Consider the following 15,709-nt stretch of genomic DNA (forward strand, 5'->3'; position numbering starts at 1 on the left):
GAGCTCCCTGAAAATAAAAAACCTAACAAAATACTTTCTATCAGCAAACTCAGGAGAGCTCACTGAAAAGCACCCAGCTCCTCTGGGTACAGTATCAAACTGAGGTCTGGAGGAGGGGCATAGAGGGAGGAGCCAGTGCACACCAGGAAATAAATTCTTTCTTAAAGTGCCCATGTCTCCTGGGGAGCCCGTCTATCCCCAATTGTCCTTACGGAGTCCCCAGCATCCTCTAGGACGTTAGAGAAAAATTGTTAAGTGCTCTCTATTTGAGTAATTTCTATTACTCTTTTTATGCTAAGTATTTCTGTGACTGCTAGGTCAGATGGGAGCAGCTTGGAATTAGCACTACTGATGTGGAGACACTTTTTTTTTTTTTTTTAATGAGGTGTTGTATACACAAAAAACTTTTATAGCGCCCAAATTTTTATATGTAAATTTATATCCTCCTGTAATGGAACAAAGACAACTTAACCTTAAAATATACATACAAAAATAAAATCTATAATTTTTCGTATCACATGCAAGAATAGCAGCAGCCTATGTACTACTTACACATTGGGACAGGACTCAGTAGGACTCTCTGTGTGTCTCTCACTCTAGACCCTCAATAGATAACAGATAACACAAGATGCAGACACCCAGACGGGGATCCCTGTGTCACTTAAAGCTCTCTCCACCCTCCTAACTCTCCTCTGTTGGAAAGCTCCATAGGTAGCTCATGAAACCTGATACTCCTGTGTCCCTGCCTGCACTGCATACTATCCTGCTCACATTCTGGCTGCTTGGTTCTGCTACTGCATAAGAGAGAAAGCTAGTGATGTCATTGTGCTCTGGCCTGGGGGGCCCCTGACAAAGGGGGACCTGGGGTACAGTATGCCCTGTGACCCTCCTTGATCTGGCTATGAAACCGACACGAGTCTGGGCAGACTGCTGGTCACAGAAACAAGACTTAGGAGTCACATCTACTCCCCATACTGCTACAAAAATCACTCAATAAACAGGGGGGCAGATGTATTAACCTGGAGAAGGGATAAAGAAGTGATAAACCAGTGATAAGTGCAAAGTGATAACGCACCAGCCAATCATTACGAATTTGAAAAATGTCAGGAGCTGACTGGCTGGTGTGTTATCACCTTCATCTTATCACTGCTTTATCACTTCTCCAGGCTTAATACATCTGCGAAGTGTTCTGTATGGATTCAGCCTTGAATGGCCATTAGACTAGAATATGCTGCAATCTCTATATACAGTACTGAGTACTTGTGCGGCACTAGTGTTATCTATGTCTACATTTAAGAGAGACTAAATATAACAACTGTTGGGATACTACTGCATATATGCATAAGACAAGATAGGTGTGGTATAATATGTCGACATTCATAATGTTGACATAAGGATGCTGACATGCTCATAATGCATACATTGACCATGTAGACAGTGATGAAATATAAACATGTTAAAAAGTCGACTTATTGTTCCCAGTAACTGAAGTGGCTTCAGCAGTGTCTTCCGGGTCACAATGATCATGTGAGTGTCACTTCCGGAGGAGTAATCTGACAGAGCACCGTTCTAGTAAGTACAGTCCCCGTTTTCCTAACCACTACCCCCTCCCTCTGATGCCTAGCCTTAACCTCCCCCTAGTACCTAACCCTAACCTCTCCCTACTGACTAACCCAAACCACACCTTCCTCTATCCTAACCTCCCCCGAGTGCCTAACCCTAACCTCTCCCTACTGACTAACCCTAACCACACCTCCCTGTATCCTAACCTCCCCCTAGTACCTGACCCGAACCACACCCCTCCTCCCTGTATCCTAACCCTTATCCCTTCCATCTGGTGCCTAACCCCAACCACATCCCACTTCCCTGTATCCTAACCTCCCCCTGGTGCCTAACCCTAACCACACCCCAACTACCTGTACCCTAACCACTACCCCTTCCCTCTTTTGCCTAACCCTAACCGCATCCCACCTTCCTGTATACTAACCTTCACCTCCCCTAGTGCCTAACCACACCCCACTTCCCTGTATCCTAAACTTAATCTCCCTATAGTGCCAAACCCTAACCACACCCCACCTCCATATATCCTATCCCTAACAGCATACCACCTCCCTGTATTCTAGCCATTGCTCCTTTACCTTTGGTGCCTAACCCTAACCACAGCCCAAATCCCCGTATCCTAACCCTAACCATCCCCTAGTGCCTAACCCTAACTACACCCCAACTACCTGTACCCTAACTCCTCTCTCTTCCCGCTGGTGCCTAACCCTAACCACACCCCACCTCCCTGTATACTCACCTTAACCTCCCCTAGGTGTCTAACCCTAACCACACCCCACTTCCTTGCATTCTAAATGTAACCTCCCACTAGTGTCAAACCTTATCCACACCATACCTCCCTGTATCCTAACCACTACCCCTTCTCAATGGCGTCACAAGAGGGGTGTGGCTTGCCGCCGAGGGGTGACACCAAAGTGCTGGCTCCTGCTCAGTGACACTGAAACATTACGTGCAGCAACCCGGCTCCTCTCACCGTATAGAAGCCAGCACTGCAGACACGCCAGTCTCCAGGGGCAGCCCACATCTCCCTGCCCCAGAAGTGACGAAAACGGGGGTCGGAACGCTTAGCCACGTCCCTTCTGTGAAGCCACACCCCTTTTGAGGCCATGGCTGCACTGGATGTACTAAGTTAGTGATGCCTCAACCCCTTCCCTCTGGTACCTAACCCTAACCACACCTTGCCTCCCTGTATTCTAACCCTAACCTGCCCCTAGTGCCTCACCCTAACCACAGTCCACCTCACTATATCCTAACCCCTACCCCTCCATCTGGTGCCTAACCCTAATCACACCCTACCTCCCTGTATACTAACCGTAACCCTCCCCCTAGTCCCAAACTCTAACCATACCCCACCTCCCCCCTACCCTTTTCAACTGGTGCCCAGGCTCGGACTGGGCTGCCGGGGAATTGGGGGATTTAAGGGTGGGCCCCGGTGAGTCACAGACACGCCCTCTATCATGGGACTGACCCAGCGGCGGCTGCATCAGCGGTGACATCAGCGGGGGAAGGAGCTCAGCCCAGGCTGCTTCAGGAAACACAGAGGAGCCAGGTCAAAGGCTGCTGTCTAACTGACCTGGTTGGTAGCTGTAGGCGGTGGGTGGGGTAAAGAAGACCTGGGCAGTGCACTACTGGGAAATAAATCCCATGAGAAACTGCACAGGAGTGAAAGGAGCATATGCTGAGCTCTGATAGGAGGAGCTGATCACACTCTGACCATAGCAATCAGCAGCAGGCCAGCATCACAGCCTCATGGGAGTGACTTATGTGTGAGGCTGCTGTGCCTGCTCTCTTGCTGCTGACTGAGGCTGTGGTTCTGTCTGACTACAGTGAGTACATAGTAACATAGTTAATGAGGTTGAAAAAAGGTAGAAATTTACTAAGCTCCCAAATCTATTCTAGTTTTTTGTATTCTAAGTGTCATCTTGGGAATTTACTAAACACAAATCTCGGCAGTGTTGGGGCTATTCGTATTGAGATACACAGCCGTCCAAAAAAATACGAATCAATAGACCATCGGTCAAACACGGCTGTTATTTTATACAACACGGGCCACAAGAGTGACCTCAATTAACCTCCCGGTTAGCCGTAGACCGCAAAGTTCCCACCATAGAGTATAACGGAGGATCACGATCCTCCATTATAGCTGGTGCACTCCGTCTGATTGACAGGCTAGGAGCGCACAGCCAATCAGGAGAGCACTATGACGTGGCGCTCCCTGATTGGTTGCCGGGTCCTCTAGTGACAGACGTCACGGGGGGTCCCGGAATTCGGGGAAAGGGGTTCCATATGTAAACATGGAACCCCTTTAGTGGCGTGGATCGTGTTTTTTTGCGTGGTTTTTTTTTTTTTTTTAACCCCTGGGATGCCTACTTGGACTGAAGAGGACCGATCTACGCCAGATAATAGGTGAGTATTTGGGGATATTTTTTTACAGGTACACCAGTGGATTCTACGGTGACATGGGCTCCGTGGGACACTAGGTAAGTATGTGTGAGTGTGTAAATGTGCATGTATGTGTATTAAAGTTGTACTTTCACAGTGGGTGTGTCTTGTTTTTTTGGGGGTATTTCTTTTGTTGTGGAATTACAGGTACCAGCGGGCCCGTTAATTCCCCACATGCTGGTACTTGTGGTTATCCAAGTACCAGAATGTGGGGGTGGCTTGCTGGGACTTGTAGTTCCACAGCAAAAGACAATTGTTTTATTTTAACACTTTTATAGGCTATCAGCTCCCCATCCACCGCCCAGGGATGGGGACGGGGGACAGCCTCAGGTTTCACTCCTGGCCCTTGGGTGCCTGGAGGGGGGACCCCTTGATTTAAGGGGTCCCCACTACCCCAGGGAACCCCGGCCAGGGGTGACTAGTTGGGGGGAGTGATGCTTTGGCCGCAGGGACCTATATAAAAGTGTCCCCTGGCTGCAGCATCACCTCCCTGGCTAGTGGAGCCCGATGCTGGTTTCAAAAATACGGGGGACTTTTGTCCCTGGTATTTTTGGAATCAGGGCCGGCCCAAGAGCCCGGTGCTGGTCGTATGAATACTGGGGGACTCTACACAATTTTTCCCAGGTATTTAAACAACCAGGACCGGCTCAAAGAGCCCGGGGTTGGTTATGCTTAGGAGGGGGGACCCCATGCAATTTATTTTATTTTAAACTATTTGTATAGGGTACACAATGAAGCCCTGTACGGATCTCACTAATCCGGGCCAGGCTTCACTGTGTTAAGTCCGGCAGTGTTTTACTAATCTCTCCCGTAAAACACTGCCGGCAATACGAATTACACAGACATCTGTGAATTTGAATTGAAAAAACACGATAGTTTAGTAAATTACTGTGATTTTTCTCAAAAACTTGCATTCTCACACTGCCGATGTCAGTCGAGATTGATCTCGACTGAAATCGGCAGAAATGAGAATCTTAGTAAATATACCCCAAAATGTCCATCGAGTTCAACCTGTATTATAACAACTATAATTCATGCTCTACAATTTTCCTCCTTTATACGCTGTATCCATGGATATTCCTTTCTGCTAGGAATTTATCTAATTCATTTTTAAACATATTGACTGAGTCCACCATTACTATCTTCTCTGGCAGAGAATTCCAAATTCTTACTACCCTTACTGTGAAGAACCCTTTCCTTTGTTGTGTATGAAATTTTCTCTCTTCTAACCTCAGAGGATGTCCGCATGTCCTGTTTAACAAGTTTTTGATAAACAAATCACCTGATAGATTCTTGTATTGTACTTTAATGTATTTGTAAATATTAATAATGTCCCCTCACAACCGCCTCTTTTCCAGTGTAAACATACCCAACCTTGTAAGCCTTTCCTCATAATCCAGTGCCTCTAGCCCCTTAATCAGTTTTGTGGCTCGCCTTTGAACCCTTTCAAGTTCCTAGATATCTTTTTGTTGTTGTTGTTGTATGGTGCCCAGAACTGTATACAGTATTCCAGGTGTGGCCATACCAATGATTTGTACAGTGGCAGGATTACACTCTCATCTCTGGGGCCAAATGTAATATAGTGAGAGTTTCAGAAAGTGAGAGAGTTGGTAAGGTTTATCAGGTTTTTTTTAAAGTGGCAATCATTTACACTGCAAAACCAGGCTGATCTTGCTGTGTAAATGATTACCACTTTAAAAAAAAAAAAAATGCAAAACCTTACCAAATCTCTCACTTTCTGAAACTCTCACTCTATTACATTTGGCCCCTTTTCTCAATTCCCCGTTTTATGCATGCCAACACCTTATTTGCTTTTGTTGCTGCACTTTGACATTGGAAACTGCTACTAAGTCTATTATCGATGAGCATTCCCAAATCTTTTTCAACTACTGTTTAACCCTACATTTTCTCCATTTAATTTATAGGCTACCCGATTGTTCTTAAGGTGCATACACATTGGGCCTTTTTGCCCAGCATGTATGAACAGCGATGATCGCTGACATCGCTGGGCTGAAAAGCGCTCAGTGCATACACAGTGGGCGGTTTTCCCCGCTGCCCAGCGATGTCAGCAGGGGTGAGCGGCTTTTCATAGCAGGACACTATGGAAAGCTGCTCACCCCGCCATTCATCTACTGGTAATACCAGTAGATGAACGGCGGCCACTGGCGATGAAGCGGGAGCGCGCATCAGCACTCACCGCTCATCGTTTGTTCATACACACTGGGCGGTTTTGAGCTGAAAGCAGCTCAAATCACCAAAAGTGACCTGCTTTCAGCTCAAAATTGCCCAGTGTGTATGAGCCTTTAGTCTCAAAGTGCATAACTTTACATTTTTCTAAACTGAACCTCATTCTCTATTTATCTGCCCAAACCTCCAGTTTAGATAAGTCATTCCGCAGAGACTCAACATCCTTGTCTGAATTAATTACTCTACACAGTTTTGTATCATCTGTGAAAATGTACACTGTGCTTTCCAGGCCCACTCCTAGGTCATTAATGAATATGAGTACTGATCTCGTCTGTAACCAGTAGTCATTGGCCCCTTACTCTCTTCTATAGATATAATACTCTGAGTGTCCCCTTTAAATCTCTGTGTCCGCTATACATAGCTCAGTGTCCCATATATTTCTATCTGTCCCCTATGCATATCTCAGTGTCCCCTATGCCTCTCCGTGTCCTGTATACCTGTGTGTCCCCTAGGCATATCACAATGCCCCCTATACCTATCTCAGTGTTCCCTATACCTATGTCTCTTATACCTTTCTCTGTGTCCTCTATACCCGTGTCCTGTATACTTCTCTCAGTATACCTTATACCTCTCTGTGTCCCATATATCTGCATCCCCTATACCTCTCAGTGTCCCCTATACCTGTATCCCTATACCTATCTCAGTGTCCCCTATGCCTCTCTACATACTGTATACCTGTGTGTCCCCTATGCATATCACAATGCCCCCTATACCTATCTCAGTGTTCCTGTGTCTCTTACACCCCTCTCTGTGTCCCCTATACCTGTATCCCTATACCTCTCTCAGTGTCCCCTTTATCTCTCTCAATATTCCTTATACATCTCTGTGGGCAGGATGTACTAACAGTGTGCAATACATCATGCCATCACATCCATACTAATCGCATACGTACTAACATATGCAATTAGTATCGCAAAGGTCAGCTCTCCCTTGGCGATCAGCGCCAATCCCTGGATTTACCGGTTTATGACCCGGGAGTCCATCTGCGCATTTGCTGAAGGACGCAGTGGTTGCGGGCAATGCTGAGAGGAATCCGATCAGATCCCTCTCAGCTAGGAATGTGTATAGAAGCCCATAGGCTTCGATACGGTAACGCCAGCACCCTCCGCATCGGAGCCCTTTCATCCAGGGCATAGTACATTTAGAAATGTTTGAAAAAACCCAAAACATTATTTTTACCACACTTTTGCTTTAGTACATCCTGCCCTGTGTCCCTTATACGTCTCTGTGTCCCCCCCCCTCTCTCTGTCCCCTATATCTCTCTATCCCCTACACCTCTGTTTCCCCTATATACAGTACCTGTCTCTCCTATACCTGTGACCCCTATATCTCTCTCTCTGTCCCCTATACCCGTGTTCCCTATATACCTATCTTCCTCCCCTATACCCGTAACCCCCTATATTTCACTGTGTATATAGTATACTATGACGATCCTAAATGGCTGACCACTTCTCTCTGGTGGTTAGCCACACCTATTCCGCTGACGGGCCAAACCCCTTAGTGGGCCCCTATGAATGAATTTCCCTGGAGGGCCGTTCATGCCCCAGTCCGACACCCCAAATCCCTGTATCCTACCCTTACACCCCCTAGTGCTTAACACTAACCACAACTCACCTCCCTGTATCTAAACCCTATCCTGCCCCTAGTGCTTGATCGAAACCACACCCCTCCTCCTCCCTGTATCCTAACCCCTACCCCTTCCATCTGGTGCCTATCTCTAACCACACCCTTCCTCCCTGTACCCTAATCCCTACCCCTTCCCTCTGGTGACAAACCCTAATCACACCCCTCCTCCCTGTATCCTAACCCCCCTACCCCTTCCATCTGGTGCCTATTTCTAACCACACCCCTCCTCCCTGTACCCTAATCCCTACCCCTTCCCTCTGGTGCCAAACCCTAATCACACCCCTCCTCCTCCCTGTATCCTAACCCCTACCCCTTCCATCTGGTGCCTATTTCTAACCACACCCCTCCTCTCTGTACCCTAATCCCTACCCCTTCCCTCTGGTGCCAAACCCTAATCACACCCCTCCTCCTCCCTGTATCTTAACCCCTACCCCTTCCATCTGGTGCCTATCTCTAACCACACCCCTCCTCCCTGTACCCTAATCCCTACCCCTTCCCTCTGGTGCCAAACCCTAATCACACCCCTCTTCCCTGTATCCTAAGCCCTACCCCTTCCATCTGGTGCCTATTTCTAACCACACCCCTCCTCCCTGTACCCTAATCCCTACCCCTTCCCTCTGGTGCCAAACCCAAATCACACCCCTCCTCCTCCCTGTATCCTAACCCCTACCCCTTCCATCTGGTGCCTATCTCTAACCACACCCCTCCTCCCTGTACCCTAATCCCTACCCCTTCCCTCTGGTGCCAAACCCTAATCACACCCCTCATCCCTGTATCCTAACCCCTACCCCTTCCATCTGGTGCCTATTTCTAACCACACCCCTCCTCCCTGTACCCTAATCCCTACCCCTTCCCTCTGGTGCCAAACCCTAATCACACCCCTCCTCCCTGTATCTTATCCCCTACCCTTTCCCTCTGGTTTCTAACCCTAACCACCCCTCTGTATCTTAGCCCCTGCCCACTGGTGCCTAACCCTACACGCACCCCACCTCCCTGAATCCTAACCTCCCCCTAGTGCCTAACCCTAACCACACTCCACCTCCATGTATCCTAACCCTTATGCCTTCCCTCTGGTGCCTAACTGTAACCACACCCCACCTCCCTGTATCCTAACCCTAACCTTCCCCTAGTGCAGTGGTTCTCAAACTGTGTGCCGTGGCACACTGGGGTGCCTCGGACAACTTGCAGGGGTGCCCTGGATTTTGTGGTCCAGAACCAATTAAAATTATTTATGGTCTATGTAATCGGCAAAACCAGTGCTAGTGGCTGCCAGTCATAAAATATGTGGACAAACAGAAGCAAATCTTCTCCCTCACCACATAACTGACTCTAAAGATGACATATAAATACAATTTACTTAATTTAATATTTCTTTCTAAATTTCTCAATAACAAACTTTTGGCCTAGGGGTGGCGTGAAAACAAATCTGATACTCTAGGGCACCATGATTCAAAAAAGTTTGGGAACCACTGCCCTAGTGCCTAACTCTAACCACACCCCACCTCCCTATATCCTAATCCCTACCCTTTCCCTCTGGTGTCTACCCCTAACCCAAGCAGTTAATTTCCTCCTGTGGTAAAACCAGGGCTAATGCCCGTTACCCCATAGGTTCAGGGTTAAGCTCCAGGAGCTTAAGGTGTAAGGAGCTTGCATCGGCTGCAGTAGCTGCACAAAGCCTGACTTACCACCGATTTGTTTTCGCACCTTCTCGCACCATGGGAGGTTGCGAGCCGGCACTGCAACAATCATATACGTAGCACTGCGGCTAACTGAATACGCCTTCAGTGTCTCATGAACAGAGATATATGCACACATTCCTAGATTGGCACCCAAAAGTGTGCACCTGGTTCCATAACCTTGCCTGTATACCAGTAGATGCTTTAGCACTGTGGTAATGGTATTGTAGGTAGCTGTGTTTTATTCTAATCTGCACGTTCGTTGCCACAGACCTGTCTCCATAAATCTTGTAGGGAAATACAAGTGTCCATCTTCCTTATACACACACAAAAAAGATCTAGGCAGTCTCCAAGTTTGGGGTGTTTGATGGGGGAGTGGAACTGGGCTAGAGGTGCAAGATGCCGTGATAGAAGATTTCACTGAAGAGCGGGTGTATAAACCAGAGATAAGCAGCAGCATTTCTGTAAGGACACTCACCCCTATGCCGTAATCCCACGAGTTTCCTTTCAGTGCCATTGGCTGAACCCCTAAACGATGGCAGACGGTTCCAATGCTCAGACTATGGCTACCCTGTACTTTATCTGCAATCACCCAAATCTGAGAAGAACAGAAAAAGAAAACATAACAGATTATTTCAATGAACGATGGTGAAATAATACACGGTATGTTGTAAAGAAGTATGCGCAGTCATATACTCTGTGAACTGCTTTCTCTGGACGTAAGAGAATAGAGACTTGGGGGGGGGTAGGGATGTATCGTTCCTCCTAGAGAGGACAGGTGGAGGAGTTGCCTATAGCAACCACTGACTTCTAGCTATCATTTAGCTATATATCCTCTTTAGAAGCTTTTATACATCTCCCCCTATAGGTTGATGGGTTTTCAGATTACACTCATTGGAGGCTCATTATGCTTGTGCACAATTTTATGTTTAAAATAAGATTTTACTTACCGGTAAATCTATTTCTCGTAGTCTGTAGAGGATGCTGGGACTCCGTAAGGACCATGGGGAATAGACGGGCTCCGCAGGAGATAGGGCACTTTAAGAAAGCTTTGGACTCTGGGTGTGCACTGGCTCCTCCCTCTATGCCCCTCCTCCAGACCTCAGTTAGGGAAACTATGCCCAGAGGAGATGGACAGTACGAGGAAGGATTTTTGTAAATCTAAGGGCGAGATCCATACCAGCCACACCAATCACACCGTATAACTTGTGATACACTACCCAGTCAACAGTATGAACAACAACATAGCCTCGGTTCAACCGATAAACTATAACATAACCCTTATGTAAGAAACAACTATATACAAGTCTTGCAGAAGAAGTCCGCACTTGGGACGGGCACCCAGCATCCTCTACGGACTACGAGAAATAGATTTACCGGTAAGTAAAATCTTATTTTCTCTAACGTCCTTGAGGATGCTGGGACTCCGTAAGGACCATGGGGATTATACCAAAGCTCCCAAACGGGCGGGATAGTGCGGATGACTCTGCAGCACCGATTGAGCAAACAAGAGGTCCTCCTCAGCCAGGGTATCAAACTTCTAGAACTTTGCAAAGGTGTTAGACCCCGACCAAGTAGCTGCTCGGCACAACTGTAATGCCGAGACCACTCGGGTAGCCGCCCAAGAAGAGCCCACTTTCCTAGTGGAATGGGCCTTAACCGATTTAGGCAATGGCAAATCTGCCGTAGAATGAGCCTGCTGAATCGTATTACAGATCCAGCGAGCAATAGTCTGCTTTGAAGCAGGAGCGCCAACCTTGTTGGCCGCATACAGATCAAACAGAGCTTCAGTCTTCCTGATTCTAGCCGTTCTGGTCACATAAATCTTCAAAGCCCTGACCACATCCAGGGACTCGGAATCCTCCAAGTCCCGTGTAGCCACAGGCACGACAATAGGTTGGTTCACATGAAAAGATGAGACCACTTTTGGCAGAAAGTGATGACGAGTCCTCAACTCTGCCCTATCCACGTGAAAATCCAAGTATGGGCTTTTATGTGATAAAGCCGCCAATTCCGAAACACGTCTTGTCGAAGCCAATGCCAACAACATGACCACTTTCCACGTGAGGTATTTCAACTCCACAGTTTTGAGTGGTTCAAACCAAGGTGACTTGAGGAAACGTAACACCACTTTAAGATCCCAAGGCGCCACCGGAGGCACAAAGGGAGGCTGAATATGCAGCACAACCTTCACAAAAGTCTGTACTTCAGAAAGAGAGGCTAATTCTCTTTGAAAGAAAATGGATAAGGCCGAAATTTGGACCTCTATGGACCCTAATTTTAGGCCCAAAGTCACTCCTGTTTGAAGGAAGTGAAGTAGACGGCCCAAATGGAACTCCTCCGTAGGAGCAGCTCTGGCCTCACACCAAGAAACATATTTTCGCCATATATGGTGATAATGTTTTAACGTCACGTCTTTCCTAGCCTTGATCAGGGTAGGAATGACCTCCTCCGGAATCCCTTTTTCCGCTAGGATCCGGCGTTCAACCGCCATGCCGTCAAACGCAGCCGCGGTAAGTCTTGGAACAGACAGGGCCCCTGCCGCAGCAGGTCCTGCCTTAGAGGAAGAGGCCACGGATCTTCTGTGAGCAACTCTTGCAGTTCCGGATACCAAGTCCTCCGTGGCCAATCTGGAACAATGAGGATTGTTCTGACCCTGCTTATTCTTATTATTCTCAACACTCTGGGTATGAGAGGATGAGGAGGAAACACATAGACCGATCTGAACACCCAAGGTGTCACCAGAGCGTCTACCGCTACCGCCTGAGGGTCCCTTGACCTGGCGCAATACCGCTTTAGCTTTTTGTTGAGACGGATGCCATCATGACTATTTGAGGCAGTCCCCACCGATCCGTGATCTGTGCTAAGACTTCTTGATGAAGTCCCCACTCTCCGGGATGCAGGTCGTGCCTGCTGAGGAAGTTCGCCTCCCAGTTGTCCACCCCGGGATGAACACTGCTGATAGCGCGCTTACATGGCCTTCCGCCCAGCGTAGAATCCTGGTCGCTTCTGCCATGGCCACTCTGCTCCTTGTTCCGCCTTGGCGGTTTATATGAGCCACTGCCGTGACATTGACTGAATCAGAACCGGTTTTTCCCGAAGCAATTCCTCCGCTTGACGCAGGGCATTGTATATGGCCCTCAACTCCAGGTCGTTGATGTGGAGACAAGTCTCTAGATTTGACCAGAGACCTTGGAAATTTCTTCCCAGTGTGACTGCTCCCCAGCCTCGGAGGCTTGCGTCCGTGGTCACCAGGACCCAGTCCTGAATGCCGAACCTGCGACCCTCTAGTAGGTGAGCACTGTGCAGCCACCACAGGAGAGATACCCTGGTCCTGGGAGATAGGGTGATCCTTCGATGCATTTGTAAATTGGACCCGGACCACTTGTCCAAGAGGTCCCATTGAAAAGTCCTCGCATGGAACCTGCCGAAAGGGATGGCCTCGTATGAAGCCACCATCTTTCCCAGGACCCGCGTGCAATGATGCACTGAAACCTGTTTTGGTTTTAATAGGTTCCTGACCAGGGCTATGAGCTCCTGAACCTTTTCGACCGGAAGAAAAACCTTTTTCTGGTCTGTGTCTAGAATCAGGCCCAAAAAAGTTAGATGCGTTGTAGGGACTAGCTGGGACTTCGGTATATTGAGAATTCAGCCGTGTAACTGCAACGTCTTCATGGACAGAAACACGCTGTCCAGCAACTTCTCCCGAGATCTCGCCTTTATGAGGAGATCGTCCAAGTATGGGATAATTGTGACCCCCTGCCTGCGCAGGAGCATCATCATTTCCGCCATTACCTTGGTTAAAATTCTCGGGGCCGTGGAAAGCCCAAACGGCAATGTCTGAAATTGGTAGTGACAGTCCTGCACTGCAAATCTCAGGAACGCCTGATGAGGGGGGAATACCGGAACATGAAGGTAAGCATCTTTTATGTCCAGGGACACCATCCAACCCCCCCCCCCCTCCAGGCTGGCGATGACCGCCCTGAGTGATTCCATTTTGAACTTGAACCTCTTCAAGTACAGGTTCAGGGATTTTAGGTTTAAAATGGGTCTGACCGAACCGTCCGGTTTTGGGACCACAAACAGGGTTGAGTAATATCCCTCTCCTTGCTGGAGATGAGGAACTGTGACAATCACCTGTTGAATATACAATTTTTGGATTGCTGCCAAAACTAGCTCCCTCTCTGACGGGGAAGCCGGCAGAGCCGACTTGAAAAACCGGCGAGGAGGCAAGTCTTCGAATTCCAGCCTGTATCCTTGAGAAACAATCTCTAATGCCCAGGGATCCACCTGCGAGTGAACCCAGACGTGGCTGAAAAACCGAAGACGAGCCCCCACTAGATCTGCCTCCCCCCGGGAAGCCCCAGCGTCATGCGGTGGACTTTGCAGACGCAGGGGAGGACTTCTGCTCTTGGGAACTAGCTGTGTGCAGCTTCTTTCACCCTGCCTTTCCCTCTGGCAACAAAAGACGATCCCCGTACCTTTTTGTTTTTATTGGAACGAAAGGACTGCATTTGATAATGAGGTGCCTTTTTTGTATGCTGCGGGGGGACATAAGGTAAGAAATTCGACTTACCAGCCGTAGCAGTAGAGACAAGGTCCGAGAGGCCGTCTCCAAACAACTCCTCCCCTTTGTAAGGCAAGGACTCCATATGCCGCTTTGAATCGGCGTCTCCCGTCCACTGTCGGGTCCACAAGAGCCGCCTAGCAGAAATAGACATAGCATTTATTCTAGAGCTTAATAAACAAATGTCTCTCTGAGCATCTCTCATATACAAGGCAGCATCTCTGATATGCTCTATGGTCATTTGAATGGCATCCCTATATAAGGTGTCAATCTCCGTAGATAAGGAATCTGCCCATGCCACAATCGCACTACAAACCCAGGCCGACGCCATAGCTGGTCTAACAATAGTACCTGAATGAGTGTAAATGTGCTTCATGGTAATTTCCTGCCTGCGATCAGCAGGATCCTTAAGGGAAGCTATATCCTAAGAAGGCAGTGCCACCTTTTTGGACACACGTGTCAGCACCTTGTCTACTTTAGGCGAAGATTCCCATCGTATCCTATCCGTTTGTGGAAAAGGATACGCCATAAGAATCCTTTTGGGAACTTGTGGTCTCCTATCTGGAGATTCCCAAGCCTTTTCGCACAATTCACTCAGTTCAAATGAGGACGGAAAAGTGACTTCAGGCTTTTTCTCTTTATACATGTGAACCCTCGTGTCAGGGACAGGGGGTTCCTCAGTAATATGCAAAACCTCTTTAATGGCAATAATCATGTACCGAATACCTTTTGCCACCCTCGGCTGTAATTTTGCATCTTCATAGTCGACACTAGAGTCAGTATCCGTGTCGGTATCTGTATCATCGATCTGGGATATGGTGCGCTTCTGAGACCCCGAAGGGCCTGGCGCCACAGGGACAGGCATGGACTGGGTACCTGACTGATCGCTAGCTTCAGCCTTGTCTAACCTTTTATGCAATAGATTGACATTTGCATTCAAGACATTCAGCATATCTACCCATTCCGGTGTCGGTGTTGCCGACGGCGACATGACATTCAAGCACTCCCCCTCCACATTAAGCGAGCCTTCCTCGTAAAACATGTCGACACACGCGTACTGACACACTTCACACACACAGGGAACCTCTTTTCTGAAGACAGTATCCCCTTCAAGGCTCTTTGGAGAGACAGAGAGAGAGTATGCCAGCACACACCCCAGCGCAATGACCCTGGAGACCAACACAAAATGTTTTTCCCCCAGCCGTGCTGTATAATAGGTTATCCGCCAATTATGTGCCCCCCCCCCTCTCTTTTAAACACCCCTTCACCGTGTGTAAGCAGGGAAGAGTCCGGGGAGCTTCCTCTCAGCGGTGCTGTGGAGAGAAAATGGCGCTGGTGAGTGCTGAGTGAGAAGCCCCGCCCCCTCTGCGTTTTGTTTGTTTCCTGCTCAAATTTACTAACACCCATCCTGCTCTGGGCACAGTGTAAAACTGAGGTCTGGAGGAGGGGCATAGAGGGAGGAGCCAGTGCACACCCAGAGTCCAAAGCTTTCTTAAAGTGCCCCATCTCCTGCGGAGCCCGTCTATTCCCCATGGTCCTTGCGGAGTCCCAGCATCCTCAAGGACGTTAGAGAAATCACAGATAAATTATC

At 48.3% G+C, this 15,709-nt stretch overlaps 1 protein-coding gene across 3 annotated transcripts in view; it reads right to left on the reverse strand.

Moving 5' to 3' along the window:
* Window positions 1-15,709, reverse strand: part of TECPR1 (tectonin beta-propeller repeat containing 1) — a 304,477-nt gene that overhangs the window by 15,858 nt on the left and 272,910 nt on the right. For all 3 annotated transcript variants that reach the window (XM_063934496.1, XM_063934495.1, XM_063934497.1), the window contains one exon: window positions 10,030-10,149. In XM_063934496.1, the coding sequence (XP_063790566.1) occupies window positions 10,030-10,149 (120 nt within the window). The remainder of the gene's footprint in view (window positions 1-10,029; window positions 10,150-15,709) is intronic.

This window comes from Pseudophryne corroboree, chromosome 7 (assembly GCF_028390025.1).
Source record: "Pseudophryne corroboree isolate aPseCor3 chromosome 7, aPseCor3.hap2, whole genome shotgun sequence".
Lineage (NCBI taxonomy): Eukaryota > Metazoa > Chordata > Amphibia > Anura > Myobatrachidae > Pseudophryne > Pseudophryne corroboree.